The 15,550-nt window shown below is 38.5% G+C and overlaps 1 protein-coding gene across 5 annotated transcripts in view; it reads left to right on the top strand.

The window, feature by feature from the left end:
* The window catches only part of CNTN6 (contactin 6), a 150,768-nt gene that overhangs the window by 100,181 nt on the left and 35,037 nt on the right, over window positions 1-15,550 (top strand). For 4 of the 5 annotated variants that reach the window (XM_052778388.1, XM_052778391.1, XM_052778390.1 and 1 more), the window contains 4 exons: window positions 2,544-2,728; window positions 5,262-5,398; window positions 8,835-8,964; window positions 10,032-10,182. In XM_052778388.1, the coding sequence (XP_052634348.1) occupies window positions 2,544-2,728; window positions 5,262-5,398; window positions 8,835-8,964; window positions 10,032-10,182 (603 nt within the window). The remainder of the gene's footprint in view (window positions 1-2,543; window positions 2,729-5,261; window positions 5,399-8,834; window positions 8,965-10,031; window positions 10,183-15,550) is intronic. The other variant, XM_052778389.1, reaches the window with a different exon arrangement.

The following is a 15,550-nucleotide window of genomic DNA, read 5'->3' on the forward strand; positions in this document are numbered from 1 at the left end:
AAAAATGGCTAATAGAATAGGAAATATTTAGATGAAGCACTTTCAGGTAGCAGAGCATGAATCAATGCATCTAATTGATGTTTTTCTTCTCCCATATGGCTGTTAGTTTCCTTTAATCCCTTTGTAACAAAAAAAAAAAAAATCCGGAAGAGATGCCTTTAAAGTAAGTAGTTAAATGCTTCTGGCATTCAACGCACTGCATGCTTCTGTTATACAGTGGCTATTCACCCACTGTTTAATATGCAATAGCATTTTAAAAGCCAGCCATGCTCTCCTTCGTGTCCTCAACAGTCTGTATCAATCTACCGCAAGACTGCAAAATACCTCTGGCTGTTTTCCTGACTAGAGCATGGCAATTGTGGGACAGACCTATTCTGCACTAGAGCTGCATTTCTTTTAAATAACTAAAAGTAACTTGGTTTACAGAAATTCTGCATGAATAATGTCATGCAAGATTTGTGGAGGAGACACCTTTAACAGGCCAACCAGTGCATTTGAGAAAAAGAGACAAACCCTTTTAAAGTTCCTGGTAAGGAATAATATTAAAGAATTTTGCTTCTGAAATAGGTTTTAGTCTCATAGTGAAGTGCTATTAATAAAGGTAGTGATGACAACTACTGTTGTCCAGAAAGCTTTGGAATTTAAACAACTATATAGGTCTTGAACCAAAATGGGAAATTGAAGATTAAAATCTCAGTTGTTCTTTCCAGCTCTTTCACTGGTTAATGATGCCTGGCATGTCCCAGTTGCTCTCATTTGTAGTAAATTTTTCAGCTGTAATGGAGGGGTCATGTAAGAGTCAGAACTTGTGTGTGTATGTATATATGAGTTATTCATATATATACATACCAGTGCAGAGCTAACACCAAAATCTGGAGCAAGTTGCTTATAGTTCCTAACCGTTTTCACAGGCAGTTTGGTTATGGTAGAAAAAACAAGGTAGCTGGAGAAATTATTATGCTGCTTAAATAGCTCATAGAGATCCCTCGGTTAAATCTGTGGTCTCAGGACTGTGATTGTCTGTTTTACAGAGCAGAGGGAAGGACAGCTTGGAGGCTCTCTTAGCCAGCTGAACTCCCACCAGCATGAGGAAAACATGTACAGAATTTCAGTACACCTGTCCTATCTTTCAAGCTTAAATGCAGAACTAAGCAAATTTATGGGACTGTTATTCATTGCATGTTAGGGTGGTCTAGCTGTAAATTGTCCCGCACGTAGTCTATTTCTGTTGATTTTATGTTTGTAGTTACTCTGTTAACACCTGCCCAGCTGTTCAATCCGTGTAATTTGCTGAGTACTCACACTTCTCCTGGGTCCTGGCTCTTTGGACTTTGGGTGAACTTGTGAACATCATAGCCACACAGACTCAAAATGCAGAAATTAGGCCTAAACTTACCTGTGCTAAGTAATTCGTCCATTCTGTATTTGTAACTTGATTTCTTTGGTCAATAAACAAGGATTTGAACCAAGGACCTAAATACTTTAAGGTGTGAGCAGTTATGGCCCCTGCTAAAAAGGAATAAATGCTTTGTAAGTCAGCACTGCAGGCCAGAGACCTTGGGGACTGGCAGACAAGGGCAATGTGCACTTCTAATTTCCATGAAAGTTATGTTTTCAAGGTCAGTACCGAGTGTTAGCTGTTGATGTTACTTCCAATGGAAAAGTTAGCATTTAGCCAAAGCCTCTGGTAAAAAGCTGTTCAAAATGTAACTGCTTGTCTGCTTAGAAGAAGCAGCTTGCTTCAGTTTGCAGAAACAGAAAGCAACTGTGAAATCCAAGACTATTAATATTTCAAAGTGTTTTGGTGACATAATAGATCATGAAAGTGAGGCTTGTATGGTTTGTGATATTACCAGAAATCCAAGAAGTATTTATAGCAGCCTTCACACTTGACTTTTTTTTTATTGTATAGAATACATTGATCCAAATATAAACGAAAATGATAGAAAGCTACAAAAACATGAAACAAGAAATATTCTCTTTTGTCTCTATCTCCTTTCAGCCTCAATGTCTCATGCTTTCCACTTCCTTGCTCAACTGTCTGTCTGCCCTCCTCTACCCTGGCTCCCATTTTTTATACCTAGATTTATTGGTATTTTTAAGCCCTTTGAATTCTTGTCCAATATTTCCTATTTTGAGGTGTGAAAATACCTCTAATGCTACAGGGAATTTGTTTGCTCTGAAAACCAGTCAATAATTCAGTGCTTCTGTGGTGTTTATTTGGACTTCCAAAGTCATTCCTTCAGTATCACAGTGTTTAAAAGCAGGTTTGAGCCCCAAGAGTTACTGCGGGGAAAATCCAAATTGGCCTAAGAAGCAATCATAGAATTGACTGAGGACTTCATCCCACTGTTGGACTTGTGCCCCTAAATAAATCGGACAGGTTATAAAATCTCAGTCTTATGAAACCCTGTATGTCATGCTTAGAAACAGAAATGATTTCTTTTTTAAAAAATATTATTCTTATGAAAGTATTTCACATTATCTTTTCTCTGCTATAACAAATGCTCTCTCTTTTTCTCTAATGAAATATAATTATTTAGTCCTGTCCCTAGTATTAGCTGGAAGAGGTCTGATGGAAACTCTTTGACAAAGAAAATCGAACACAACAAAACTAAAGGAGTTCTTGAAATCCCAGATGTTCAGCAAGAAGATGAAGGCTCTTATGAGTGCATTGCAGGAAACATTCGAGGAAGAAACATTGCAAGAGGTCAATTATTTGTCTATGGTAAGCAGGTTGATTAATTCTTTTTTTTTTTTTTTTTTTTACAGAGCATTATAGTGTTCAGATATATTTTGTAGATGAAGTCTATTAGCCCCTTACTGGAGATACAAAATGTAGTTCAGGTTAAGCTGATTAAAAAATGATTGGAGGTCTGCGGTGACCTTCACTGAATTACATCCTCAGCAAATAAAGATATTTTGCATTAAAACTCAGATTGAAAATGTGGGCTGTGCCATGATGAAGTTGTAAAGGTTAATACGAGGCAGAAAGAAATCCCTGGTACATTTACATGAAACATTAAGGGCAGGCAAAAAGATTTACTCTCAATAGCTCACAACAGCATAAAGCTGTGCTGCCCCAGATGCAGATCAGGGAAGGATTCATGAGGTTTTGGTTCATGTGAGTGTAAGATTATTTCACCTCCTATTCTAGCTGAACTGTGTTGCTCCATAAACAGATGAGGGCAAAGCAGGGGAATCTCATTCCACTGCCTCCCTCTCATTCCTCCTTGTCTAAAAGTGGAGAATAATATTTCTGTGAAACTGTTCTCCCTTTCCTTTTCCCTTCCCGCATGCATTAATTGCCTGTGATCCAAAGCACCCACGATGGCCCCTCATAGCCAAGGTAAATTATATGCTCTTTAGTCCCATTGTTAATACCAAGGGAAAGCAATATATTTTGACAGGAATAAGAAGGGAGATCTTTTCTTCATAATCTTTCAAAAGAGAAGGAAAAAAAAATGTAACAGTGAGGAAAAAAATTACAGAAAGCTAGACCGAGCTTACAATTAATATCTGTTGAGAAGACCTTGGCAACTATTTTTATTTAAGTAAATCTCTTCTAATGAAGAGATGCAGGCTTTGCTGATAAGCTACCAGTCTCCTGCAGCCATGGCTAATATCAAGATATATGCCAGGAACAGAGCAGTCTGCTGCTGTTTTGAATATTTAATTATTTCTTTGCTTTTACGGGGTTATTTTTGTTCTCATTGCTCACTAATTTTTGCAGAACATCAGTCAAGCAGTTCCATTAAAATTAAGTTCAGTAGATTACCTGGACATGATTGATAACAGCACAGGCAATTACAAAATTATGATCAGTTAATACAATCTAAAACAATGTGCTTATTAAATGTGCTTTGTAAATTAATTAATAGCTGTTCATAGTGCAATATATAAACAGCACTCATGAAGCTTTTGCACAAGATTTTGTTATCATATTAGGAGTGGGCTGGTATATTATCTACATAATTGACTTCCTCTTGCTTAATTTCTGTGCTGCGGTGTTTTCACTCTGTAGGCAGCTTGTCTGTAGGAAATAGGGTTTCTTTCCTGGATGCTGTCTGCTGCTTTGTGTATGATACCTAGATCCCATGCCTTAGGCTCTGAGAGCAATAAAAATGACATGTAATTAGAATCACTTTTAAGCATGGTGAGCTGTACCCCAAATACTTTCCCATTCTGGGAAGCGACTCATTGGCATTGTATTAATCTAGTGTTGGACAATCTCGAGGTACTTTGCTGGGGCAGAGTCATGAGCTACACGCAGGGTCATGCTTATTCTGCTCATCTCAAAGGGTAACGATTCTCTTCCTAAAATTAAATTGCTCTATGTAAGAACTACATGTATGTGTGTGTATAGATATTTATATACACATGGAGACTACAGCATTGTGATTTAATAACCCAGCCAAAAATTTTTCACGGGATATTAAGACACCAGCCACTTATACTAGAAGTAGAGGGATGTAACCTACTATCTGACTTGCATGTGGCTTTGGTCTATCCCAAAGTTAGATGGGTGTTAGTTGTTCTGCCTAGGTCTCATATTCACTTATTTTTTGACAACTGTTCTAAATGTCAGCCTGCCTCAAGCTAATTCCTGCTCAGCTCAGTCCCTGAGCACTTAGTTGGATGTTTACAGAGCTCACAGGTGATTCCTGCAAATTCTACTTTCACGCAGCAATGAATTTATGTCAGTGTGCCACAAGTATTCAGAAGGTGTTATTCTAATCTGAGTGGCCCTAATTCCTTTGTGTAGTATTTGTGTTGTAAACTACAAAGAACCCACAGTCTGAACCCATGGTCTCAGGTATGTGGGTAAAACAGGGGGGAAATATTTACAGTCCATGACTTATTAGCTACCAAGTAATGACTTTGATATTTCTATTTTTGGTGCACAGATCCAAGTACCTTGAGAGGAGGACTGTTTTTCAGAAAGTAGGGGTCTCAGTGCTTTCAGAGAGCATATCCAGAATTTCAGGCATCTAAAAACACTGTTTCTGCAAATTTTAGCCATAAAAATTAATAATATCTAAACTGAACTTCCTGCCCACTAGCCACTTGATCTCTAACATTTTTCCAAGTTAGTCCTGAAGTTTAATGCCAGGCAATAGTTGTGCAGAATTCACCTGCAATATAATAAGAATGTGTTGGACAAATATGAATTAGCCTTGCTCAGTTCATTAATTTATGGCAGCATACCTCCAGCGAAATAATTTTTCTCCTGCTCAAAATGGTTTGCATATTCTTTTCAGCACTCCCTGAATGGGATAAAAAAATCCAAAATGCCTTTCTGTCTCTCTATGACAGTTTATTTTGGGAATGTAAGGCAAAAGGAAAACCAAGTCCTTCCTATAGTTGGTTGAAAAACGGTCAGCCGCTCACGTCAGAGGTAAGGTTCCTGTCTTTTTGTTGCTTTCTTGCTCGTCTTTTTTTTTTTTTTTTTTTCCCCATGATTTAGTCATGACATTCATTTTACAGTGCATTACCTTTTTTTCAGAAACTTAATTACAGGTTAACATGTAAAAATAAATATAATAGCACAAACTCTTTGCAACACAAAGCCTTGGTTCTTGGAGTTCTTGGAGTCTTATTGAAAATGTATGGTATTGCCAGTTTATATATGTAGACCAATTTCTTCATATGATTTATCTTACAGAGCATCTAATTGCTACAAGATATGCCAGTAGGTATGGATGAGCTTAAAAATACCAATTACAGTTAGTGAAAGAAGGGTCTATCCAGAAACATTAAACACATTTGTAGACATAATCTGTAATTTGGGAAACTGGTAGGATGCCAACTGACTGTTTGTGGAAGAGCATTTCAGACCTGGCATTGCAAAATGATCGGCCTGTTAACTTGCACTTTTCTTCTGTTTCTGTTCTTAATCTGTAGGCTGGATGGATCTTTGGTCTCATGCAGTATGGCCATTCTTACGCTAGGTTTATCATTTAACTGAATTAGTCAGCTATGAAAACCAGTTAATATTGAAGTTAATACTTCTCTGGCACTATGTAGAGGAATAATAGACTAAAGAAAACCATATAAAGTTATAAGGAAAAAGTGAATAAGTGAAAAATCTCACTTAAAGGAAAAGGAAGGACCGAGTGGAAAGGGAAGTAGTGAAGTGGTAGGAGTGCAGGAGGAGGGGGGAAAGCAATTGGAGCTCAAACGCTTAAGAAACCTGATCAGGTACTTATGTAGGCAGGTCTTTGAGAACTCAGCTTTGTCTCTTTCCAGGCAGTATAATTATACTTCTGTGGTGGCCAAGCTTTAGCACATCCGTCTTCTAATCTTCAGTTGTTGGCAGCCTCATGGAGAATGACTTCTGTGGCAAGAGACTCTTTGCTGCATTTGCATTCTGCTGAGGCCAAGTTCTCCTTTTTCAGTAAGGAACTATTCAGCATCTATCGGGCATAAAATGGCATGGCTCATCTGTAATGCATTTCTACTTGGTTGGAAAGAAATAATACTGTGATTAATTTCTGTCTAGCAATAACAGATACAGAATAATTTGTCAAACATATGGGGCAAATTAGCACCTGCTGGGTTGCAGAACCAGCACTTGTTTGACTTAGTAGTACTTACTTGAAGCAGTTGGAGGGGGGTCCAATCTTCCATATGATTTTCTGCTGGATTAGTCCTAAACAGAACCCAACTAGCATCTGAGAAGGCTAGCCAGAATTTACTTGGATTGCAATTTTTCTGAACTTGATCATTCTGCTCATTGTCACCTCTTCCCAAGCAAGATTATCTAGTTTCTCTCTCTTTGAAGACAGCGATATTTAGAGTCTGTCACTCTTCAATTGCATCGTTTCAATAAAAAAGAATAAAACACTCTACAGACACATTTTCAACCAACATTTTCACAGTACTTACAGTGTATCGTAGATGGAATACTTCAGGCAACGAAATGCTGAATGTTATTGCTCAATGGACAAAATGGATAGTTTGGGGGTGAAAGTACAAGGGAGGTGTAATAAAATATTCAGTCTGTCACAGCACCCTGCTTGTTGGAAATATCACAGGAAGAATACCTTCCAGAGGCTTTCCACCTTGGGGCTGATTCTGAGGATATTGTCTACTCTTTGTCAAACCTTTCTCCCTGACCACCTAGCTGGTCATCCCTGCATTATTCCTGCTTGTGTACATGGTGTGCTTTATTCTTCTCTTTGTCTGCATAGCTCAAAAGAGCTAGCAGAGAATGGTGGGCAATTCGGCATGTGTATGAAACACGAGTATTGCTTCAGAAGGGGGTTTTACATTCAAAGGATGTTTGTAAAAATAGAATGCATTGAGAGGATAGCAAACAGCCTGAAGGTAAAACTAAGTATGCAAAAGATATCTGTAGCGAGAGCCTCAAAAAAAAATTTAACAGTGGATAAGTAATGTTATGTTGTTAATTAGTTTGCAATACACCAGCCATACAACCGCAGGCTGTGCTCTCATCAAATTTCCAAGCTAAACAAGGTTGGGCTGGGTCAGCTCTTGGTTGGGAAACTTCCAAGGAAAAGCCAGAGTATTGGAAAATAGAGCTCCATGGCTCAACAGGTGGCATTCCCCTCTGCAAGCACCACAAGAGCAATCCCCCCAACAGGCTGTGCAACTGCCTTACCTGTGGCAACTCAGCAAGTTAGGTTGTATACGTTCAGCAATTTACAAATACATTTTAGATGCATGTAGCTGTTCAGCAAAGACTGTACTGTATACTCTAGCAATGTATGCTCCCATTACTGCTTCAGGACCAGGAGAGCTGGACTAAAGGAGCAGCATAATAATAATAGTAATATGTGTGGTTTCAGGCTTGCATTTGGTGACGGAATTTGTATTCCCCGTTGTGGGTGTCTTCCAAACTGATCTGTTTTAGGGAATGTATTCTCTTCTCCTTCTCAGTGTTATGCTTTCCAGTGGAGCTATTATTGTCTCTGGAGGCTAGTAATAGTAAAATCACAAAATATTTAGCTTTAAGTTACACTTGTAGCCTGAAACAGGCTTTTTTCTATTTGCGAAAATAGAGCAAATAAAAGTCTTTTTAATACACCAAAACCCAAGCTCTGGTCCAAATTTACCTACTGTGCAGTTTCCTTTATTTCAGCAGAATTGCACCAAAGTGTAGAAATTCAAGCCATGAGGAGCACAGTCGCTCTCTGATCTGAACAGCTGCCTGTGGGTTTCCAATAGGAATTTAAAAGTGTTGGCTTTCCATAGAGCTTTTTCAGTGAATGATTTTTCTGTGACTTCTGATCTGATGACATCTGAAATGTCTCCATTACTTGAGCACCTCTGTCTCCTGTGGAGCTTTTCTGATCATCTTAGATTATCATCCTCGGATTCATCTGATCAGATGAGGGGGGTAGGCCATGCTTCACCATGCCCCCAGACAGGGCTGCAGGTGCTGCTGCTCCTCAGGAGCTGTATGGAAGATGCTCCAGGCTCCCAGCGTGGAGCAGCCAGCCGTACCTCCCCTGCGGTAGCTACTTCTGAGTCTGCTTCACGGGGAAGCACACCCAGAGATTCACAGTTCAGCAAGGCAGAGAAACATGTGCCACAGCTGGAACATCTGGGCAAACTTGCCCAAGGCAATGACTCTGCAACATGTGCTTGGAGTTCTTGAAAAGTTCTTGAAAAAGGTCTGAAAACATAATCATAATCATATAGCCAAGGTATACATCGTATTTCTGATGTGTTCATCCACATTGCTTCCAAGAAAGTAATATTTCTGCTTCTGAGTTATGATCAGGTGCATCAGTGTGATACCAAAAACTTTGGGATTGTACACTCATTGGCTCTGTCAATATTTTTTGCTTTTTTTTTTCTTTTATCAGGAAAGAATTAAAATAGAAAATGGAACTCTTATCATACCTATGCTGAATATGTCAGACTCTGGCCTCTATCAGTGTGTGGCAGAAAACAAGTACGATACTATTTATGCCAATGCTGAGTTGCGTGTGATAGGTGAGTAAATGTCACTAAAATGAGCAGGTACTGAGTATAAGAGGACATTCATTGAAAAAATTTGAAATTAAGAAATGGGTAGATTAAATTCCACCTGGCAGTTCAAGTCTGTTGATATTTCTTTGCTGCTTGCTCTTCACCCACAGGCGAATGTTTTTTTGTTTTATTTCGTGACTGTTTGGGGGAAGAATCTCATCCCATGTGTGGTCTTTCTTTATCTCATACACAGAAGTTTAATGAATGCTGTTTCTCACTTAGTATTTTGGGTTATTAATAGTTATTCTGCAGTTTTGAAAGGTCATTTCAGAAAGCAGGAAAAATAGTTTTAACTGTAAACAAAGAGCATATGGCAAATATGTATATAAAAACAAATAACATGTAGCAAGTGATCTCATTAATGATTACCAGAGATGCCCATAAAATGGAATTTGTTCATATGTTATAAAAAGTATTCTATTATAGATAATCAAATAAAAAGTTTTTTCAACAGCCCAATACTAGTGAAACAAGTACAACACAGACTTTAAGAGCACCTAACTGTTGTACAGGTCTTGTGTTTTCTCCTTCTCCAAGAGTGAATTTTCACATAAAGTTCTGGAAAAAGAAACACATTTCCAGAAAACAGTGTCAGTTTATGAACAGAAAGGCACTGAAAACCTGTGTTTGTAGTTGAATACTCTCTGCAGATGAATACATGTGGCTGGGATCAGGAGTGTGGTGTTTATCCTGCTGACATAGCTCTGCTCAGGAACCTCGTTCATCACAGACTTATTCTCCCAGTCTGCAGATAACCCTAAGGAAAGATTGTCAGAGCAGACAGTTTCTAGGTAGACAGTTTAGAAACAGCATAAATCAAGATAAATAATAAATAAGATACCATGAATTCCATTCTTTGGTACTTACATATCTAATATGAAAAATGTATTTATGTACTTTTGCAGAAACTTCAAAAGCAAAGCAATTATTGGATTCACCTACTATGTAACTCGAAGAGAAGAATTTAGCAAGTTCATTTAGTAGCTTGTCAGCTGCATACTCTTCTGCTCTTCTTACTTCTCTATTTTCAGCTGCAGCACCCGATTTTTCCAAAAATCCTGTGAAAAAACTGTCTGTTGTTCAAGTTGGAGGTGAAGTTACAATTGGTTGTAAACCAAGCGCTTCTCCCAGAGCAGTTATTAACTGGAGAAAGGGCTCAGAGGTTCTGCACCAGAACAAAAGGTATTGTCATAAACCAGTTGCTGGATTGTTGGATGTTCTCTGTTTTAATAATATCATTTAAACATCACTGAAACACAGCTGGCTTAGTATTGCTTTTGACAGCTCATTGACAGAATACTTTGATGCCAGAGGCCTATTTGTCTTTAGCAGTGGCCATACAGTTCTGCAGATATAAAGCTGGTTGAGAACAAAGCCAAACTGAATACACAGGGGTAATTGTATGATACATACGTTTATGTTCATCAGCAGTTAATTCACTGCAATGCTATCAAATCTGACTGTTTACCACACGCAAAGCCTGTGTGAATCAGCTTCATGTAGGAGACATCAGTGGAGGCTTCAGGGAAGCGGAATATACCCCCAGGCTGCGGCATAATTGCTTCACAGCTGTACAGGTTGTACAATAACGCATAGCTAGATCAGCCTCCGTATTCTCTGTCTCTTCTGTTTAGGCAAGATTTAGCCACTGGACCAGCATACTGGTACACTCCCTCACCAACCAGCATGGGGTTGCGTGGTCTTCGGCAGGGCTTTACTGACGTTTTGTCTGTGATGACTAATAGCTTATTTGTGAGTTGCCACAAACCATCTACATTATTACATGCTAATGTCAATTAAATGGTGTCGTGGTTTAACCCCAGCCAGTAACTAAGCAGCCGCTCGCTCACTTTCCCCCACCCAGTGGGATGGGGGAGAGAATTGGAAGGAAAAAGGTAAAACTCATGAGTTGAGATAAGAACAGTTTAATAGAACAGAAAGGAAGAAACTAACAATGATAGCAGTAACAATAATAATAAAAGGATTGGAATATACAAAACAAGTGATGCACGATGCAATTGTGATGCACAATGCAATTGCTCACCACTTGCTGACTGATGCCCAGTTAGTTCCTGAGCAGCGATCCCCCCAGGCCAACTCCCCTCCCCAGTTTATATACTGGGCATGACGTCACATGGTATGGAATACCCCTTTGGCCAGTTTGGGTCAGCTGTCCTGGCTGTGTCCCCTCCCAACTTCTTGTGCCCCTCCAGCCTTCTTGCTGGGTGGACATGAGAAGCTGAAAAACCCTTGACTTAGTCTAAACACTACTTAGCAACAACTGAAAACATCCATGTGTTATCAACATTCTTCTCATACTGAACCCAAAACATAACACTGTACCAGCTACTAGAAGGAAAGTTAACTCTATCCCAGCTGAAACCAGGACAAATGGTAAAGCATTAAAATCAAAAGCAAGTTACTGATTTAAGTAAGTTGTGAATGGTATACATGATATACAACTGTGATGATATTTCCATATAGAAATGTAGACAGGTGGATGAAATGGGCAACAGTGTCTAAGAACTGTAATCTTTCTGAGCGTCTCTTTCAGTTCACGAATATAACAGCAACACTGTTTTATCACATCGTTTTCAAAGACTGGAAACAGAATCAGTAATTCATAAAGCTCTAGAAATTGAACACCAGATTTTGCACACAGGACCGGTTGCTCAGGGTGGTTAGTTTGGGTCACATAAGACTTAAAATAATTATAATTCATTAAAACAACATTATCCAAAACCGTGACACAAAGAAATATTTCCCTATCCCATGCTGCAGTAACATACAATACACATAAAAGTAAATTGGAGAAGTATATGTGAAAGAAAGTGCAAATCTGAGAAGAAATATATCACATAGGTACTCGCAATGAAACAGAAAAATTTGAGTAAGCAATCCATGCCACGGGGCTGGGCGTAGAGAACTTTCCAATGATTTTTTCCCCCCTTTCACTAATGGCAATTTTATTTTCTGTTTAACTGCTCAGCTAATGATGAAAAATATTTTTCTAACTAGTGTTCAGTCAAATCTTTATATGCATTTTGATTGTATGGTCTATTCAACAAAAATGCCTGTTCATTCTTATTTGACTCAGCCTATCCCAACAGCATGTAGGAAACATGCTCAGTATACAGTTTGCCACAGGTAATCTCTGGATTTTCTGACACTGATGAGAACAGGAGCAAGGAGAGCACTGTTTAAAACTTACAATTTAAATAGTTGAATTAAGCCTAGATCTTGAGGTTCTAGTACTCTGATATTCCCCATCTGATTTGCTTATAAAAATATGTACATACTGCATACAGTATTTACTTGTGCTTCTGTATTAATTTACTAACAATAATTATAAGCACGCTGTAATTTTTGAGCATCCCAGCAGGCCTTCTGCTGCTTAGCAGGAGTAAACAAAAGGAGCAGAATTTACACTGAGGCAAAGGGAGAGAGAGCTTAAGCTCTCCATGTGCAAAACATTATTACCAGTGTGTCCACTGGTGCAAAGTAGAATTTATGAGACTTTTTGATTATTAAATGACAAAATAGCTAATGCCACGGTTTTAAAGAAGAGAAAATAGATCATGTATACAGTATTTTTACAGAGATCTTTGTGACAGAAAATAGAAAATGAAATAAGGATTTGTATGGCTGTAATTAAATTACACAGCTAATTAAAGTACTAAAATCACATGTATCTTTGCTCATAAAAACGGGAGGAACCTGGTCTGCCTTTCTCTCTATATATGATTAAACCCTGACATGTCACATACAGATTAACTATTTTAACTAAAGCTTTCCTTATTTCTCCTCCCATTTTATTGTGCAGCAATTATAATATCTATTGACTCCTTTATTAGCTTTTTTTTTTTTTTTAATATTTGGTTGGGTTATAAATGCTGAAAAAAAGGAAATAACAATCCCTTACAGTTCTGACTGCAAAACTGTGATGGACACATTGCTAAATAAGTCATATCACATAGCTTCTTCAGAATGATTTAGACAAATTCAATCTTTTGTTACAGAAATAGTGCAGCTAGACCTATTCCACCCTAAGGGGAAAGAATATTCTTTCTTTTTCACTTTCTATCTTTCACTCATGACAATAGTTTATTCCTTCTTTTTCACCGGCTTCCTTTCACTCATGATAATAGTTTATTCCTGATAGTCATGCATGCATGGTCACTGCTTTCCCTGATCATCTGAGCTCTTAATATGACAAGATAAGACTGCTTTATATTAATGTTAGTTTGCAAGTATGTAAAGAGAAGTGTGTTAACTAGGAAGAGCTAATTAATAGACTATCCATATGATAAAAGCACCATAAAATATTTTTTATTTGATTTCCTCTGAGGGTTTTTTATGAAGCCTTTTTAAGTTTATGAAGCTGCAGTATTTGTGCCCCTGCTATTTGAAAAATATCTTAACATTGCCTGAGTCTGAAGTGTAATCTTCTGAATCTCTTGCCACAGTCCAGCAGTGAAGGTCCTCAGCCCTCAGTCCCCTTTTCAGGGCACAGAGATTTTCCTCCAGCCCTTTTGTCTCTCCCATCTTCTCTGCAGCTCAAACACATTGTTACCCATATCTTCAACAGCTTGTATGCTTTGATTTATGTAGAATACTTTATTGCATTTGAAGCATACACATAATCGAATCAATCAAATCCCAAATCAATCCATTTTTACATTAGATAGTAAAACAAAGCCTGAACATACCTGTACCAGGTCTGCTTACTGTACCCAGTCTTAATGTCCCCTGTCCACTGAGTATTCTACTTCAAAATTTTCAGAAATAGCTAAATTCCACCCTCATTCATGTGGCTCACCCCCTGAGTAGTGGGATTTTTCTGTGGTTTGTGCTGCTGGCCACCTTAGAGAGGGAATTCAAGGCTATCAGCTGCAGGAATCAAAAAGAAATTCCACAGTTGGCTAGTCCTACCTGGTTTTGCCTGCTGTCTCTTCATGTGATTCCCCCAATCAGCTTCTCTGGATCATCTAGCAGTACAGCTTCAGGTTTTCTTTTGGGCAATTAACCTCCTCCTTTGGATCAAAGTCATGAGAAATGGGCTTTTGGGAGCAATACCATTTGTCCAGTGGGCAACTGTTTGAAAGGATTTTGTTTGCCCTTTGCCAAATGCATGACTTTTTCCTGGCATGTGCTGTGGATTTTAGCTCAATGTAGAAATTAAATGCAACAAAGAAAAAGAACAAGCTTCATGCTCTGAAATCCCACCCTGTGGAGTTTGACACAGATATGAGCTATTTTCATGTGTGTCATATAATCCCAGTAAGTGCAATGGGAGTTTTCTTCATCTCACTTCTATCATCTCATGTGTCCATCGAGGAAAAGAAAGATTAGAAGGGAACAATTCATATATTAAATAAAGCAAATTTGCAAGTCTAGACACTGATGTCATCACAAACGAATGGCTTGTTATCGCCTTCAATGGATTCAGGATCAGGACCCTCATGGAAAACTTATTTTATAAAAATTCTTTCTGATTGAAGCATTTTAATAAATGGGAATTGTAACCCCTTTTGCTTTACCAGAGAGAGGTGCTATTCCCTCACCACGAGCTGAGGATCCCCAAACACTGTAGTGAATGCATATAAACATATGTGATTCACTCCACTCAGAATTTAAATGAGGATAGCTGAGGGAAAACTGAAAAATGAGGTAGGCTGAAAGAATGCATTAGTCATAAACAGCACTTTCCATGCATTAATAATCAGTAATAAGCAAATATTCATAATTTAAATTGTTTTCTGGGGACTGGACAAGAAGTATATTTAGGGGTCAATAAAATATGCTCAATATTTGTTGGCTCCTAGGCTTGTTTGCAGGACATAGTTCAGCCCCATCTCTGTGAAGGATGGTAATTGATTCTCTGCCATAAAGCTGCTCTGTGTGGTAAATCCTCTCTCCCATGCCACACTTGTTTTTGGTGTTTTGCACTCAAGTTATTGCCGTTACTCAAAGGAAACATGGGAGAATGATTGAGCATGGAAATGAAAAGCTGTCTTTTAACAACCTTATGCAAAGAAAACTGCGCAGATGTTGTGACTGGAGACTTCTGACACTATGCGTGGGGAGGAATTATCTGGTAATTGCTGAGGTCTTACAGCTGCCCCTTGGAGCCTCAAACTCAAGGGAATTCTGCTCCAATGTGAAACGCAAGGACCCAGTAGGTTTCATTAACTAAAGGGTTAGGTCTGCTCACAGCCGTGTGCTGCATCTGAATTGCTCTACCAGTCTCCTGGGCAGGAGGATTCTCCTACAGCCTTCCAAGCACTCGCGGCCACCATGTACTTCTCCACTGTTCAGAGTCAGGTTCCAAAACCATGAACAATTTAACACATTTTAAACTTTTTTGTTACTTGGGAAAAGAATTCTGTCTTGTGACTGCTGTTGGAATTAGAGAAATAGGGAGTTAAAAAACTAAAGGCAATTAATTGGTAAACAGGAGATGTCCTCAATCCACTGATCAAATACAACATACAAAACATATTGTACTGTGAAATAGCATTTCAGCTTGAACCAATTTGAGAAGAAATGT

This window comes from Harpia harpyja, chromosome Z (assembly GCF_026419915.1).
Source record: "Harpia harpyja isolate bHarHar1 chromosome Z, bHarHar1 primary haplotype, whole genome shotgun sequence".
NCBI lineage: Eukaryota > Metazoa > Chordata > Aves > Accipitriformes > Accipitridae > Harpia > Harpia harpyja.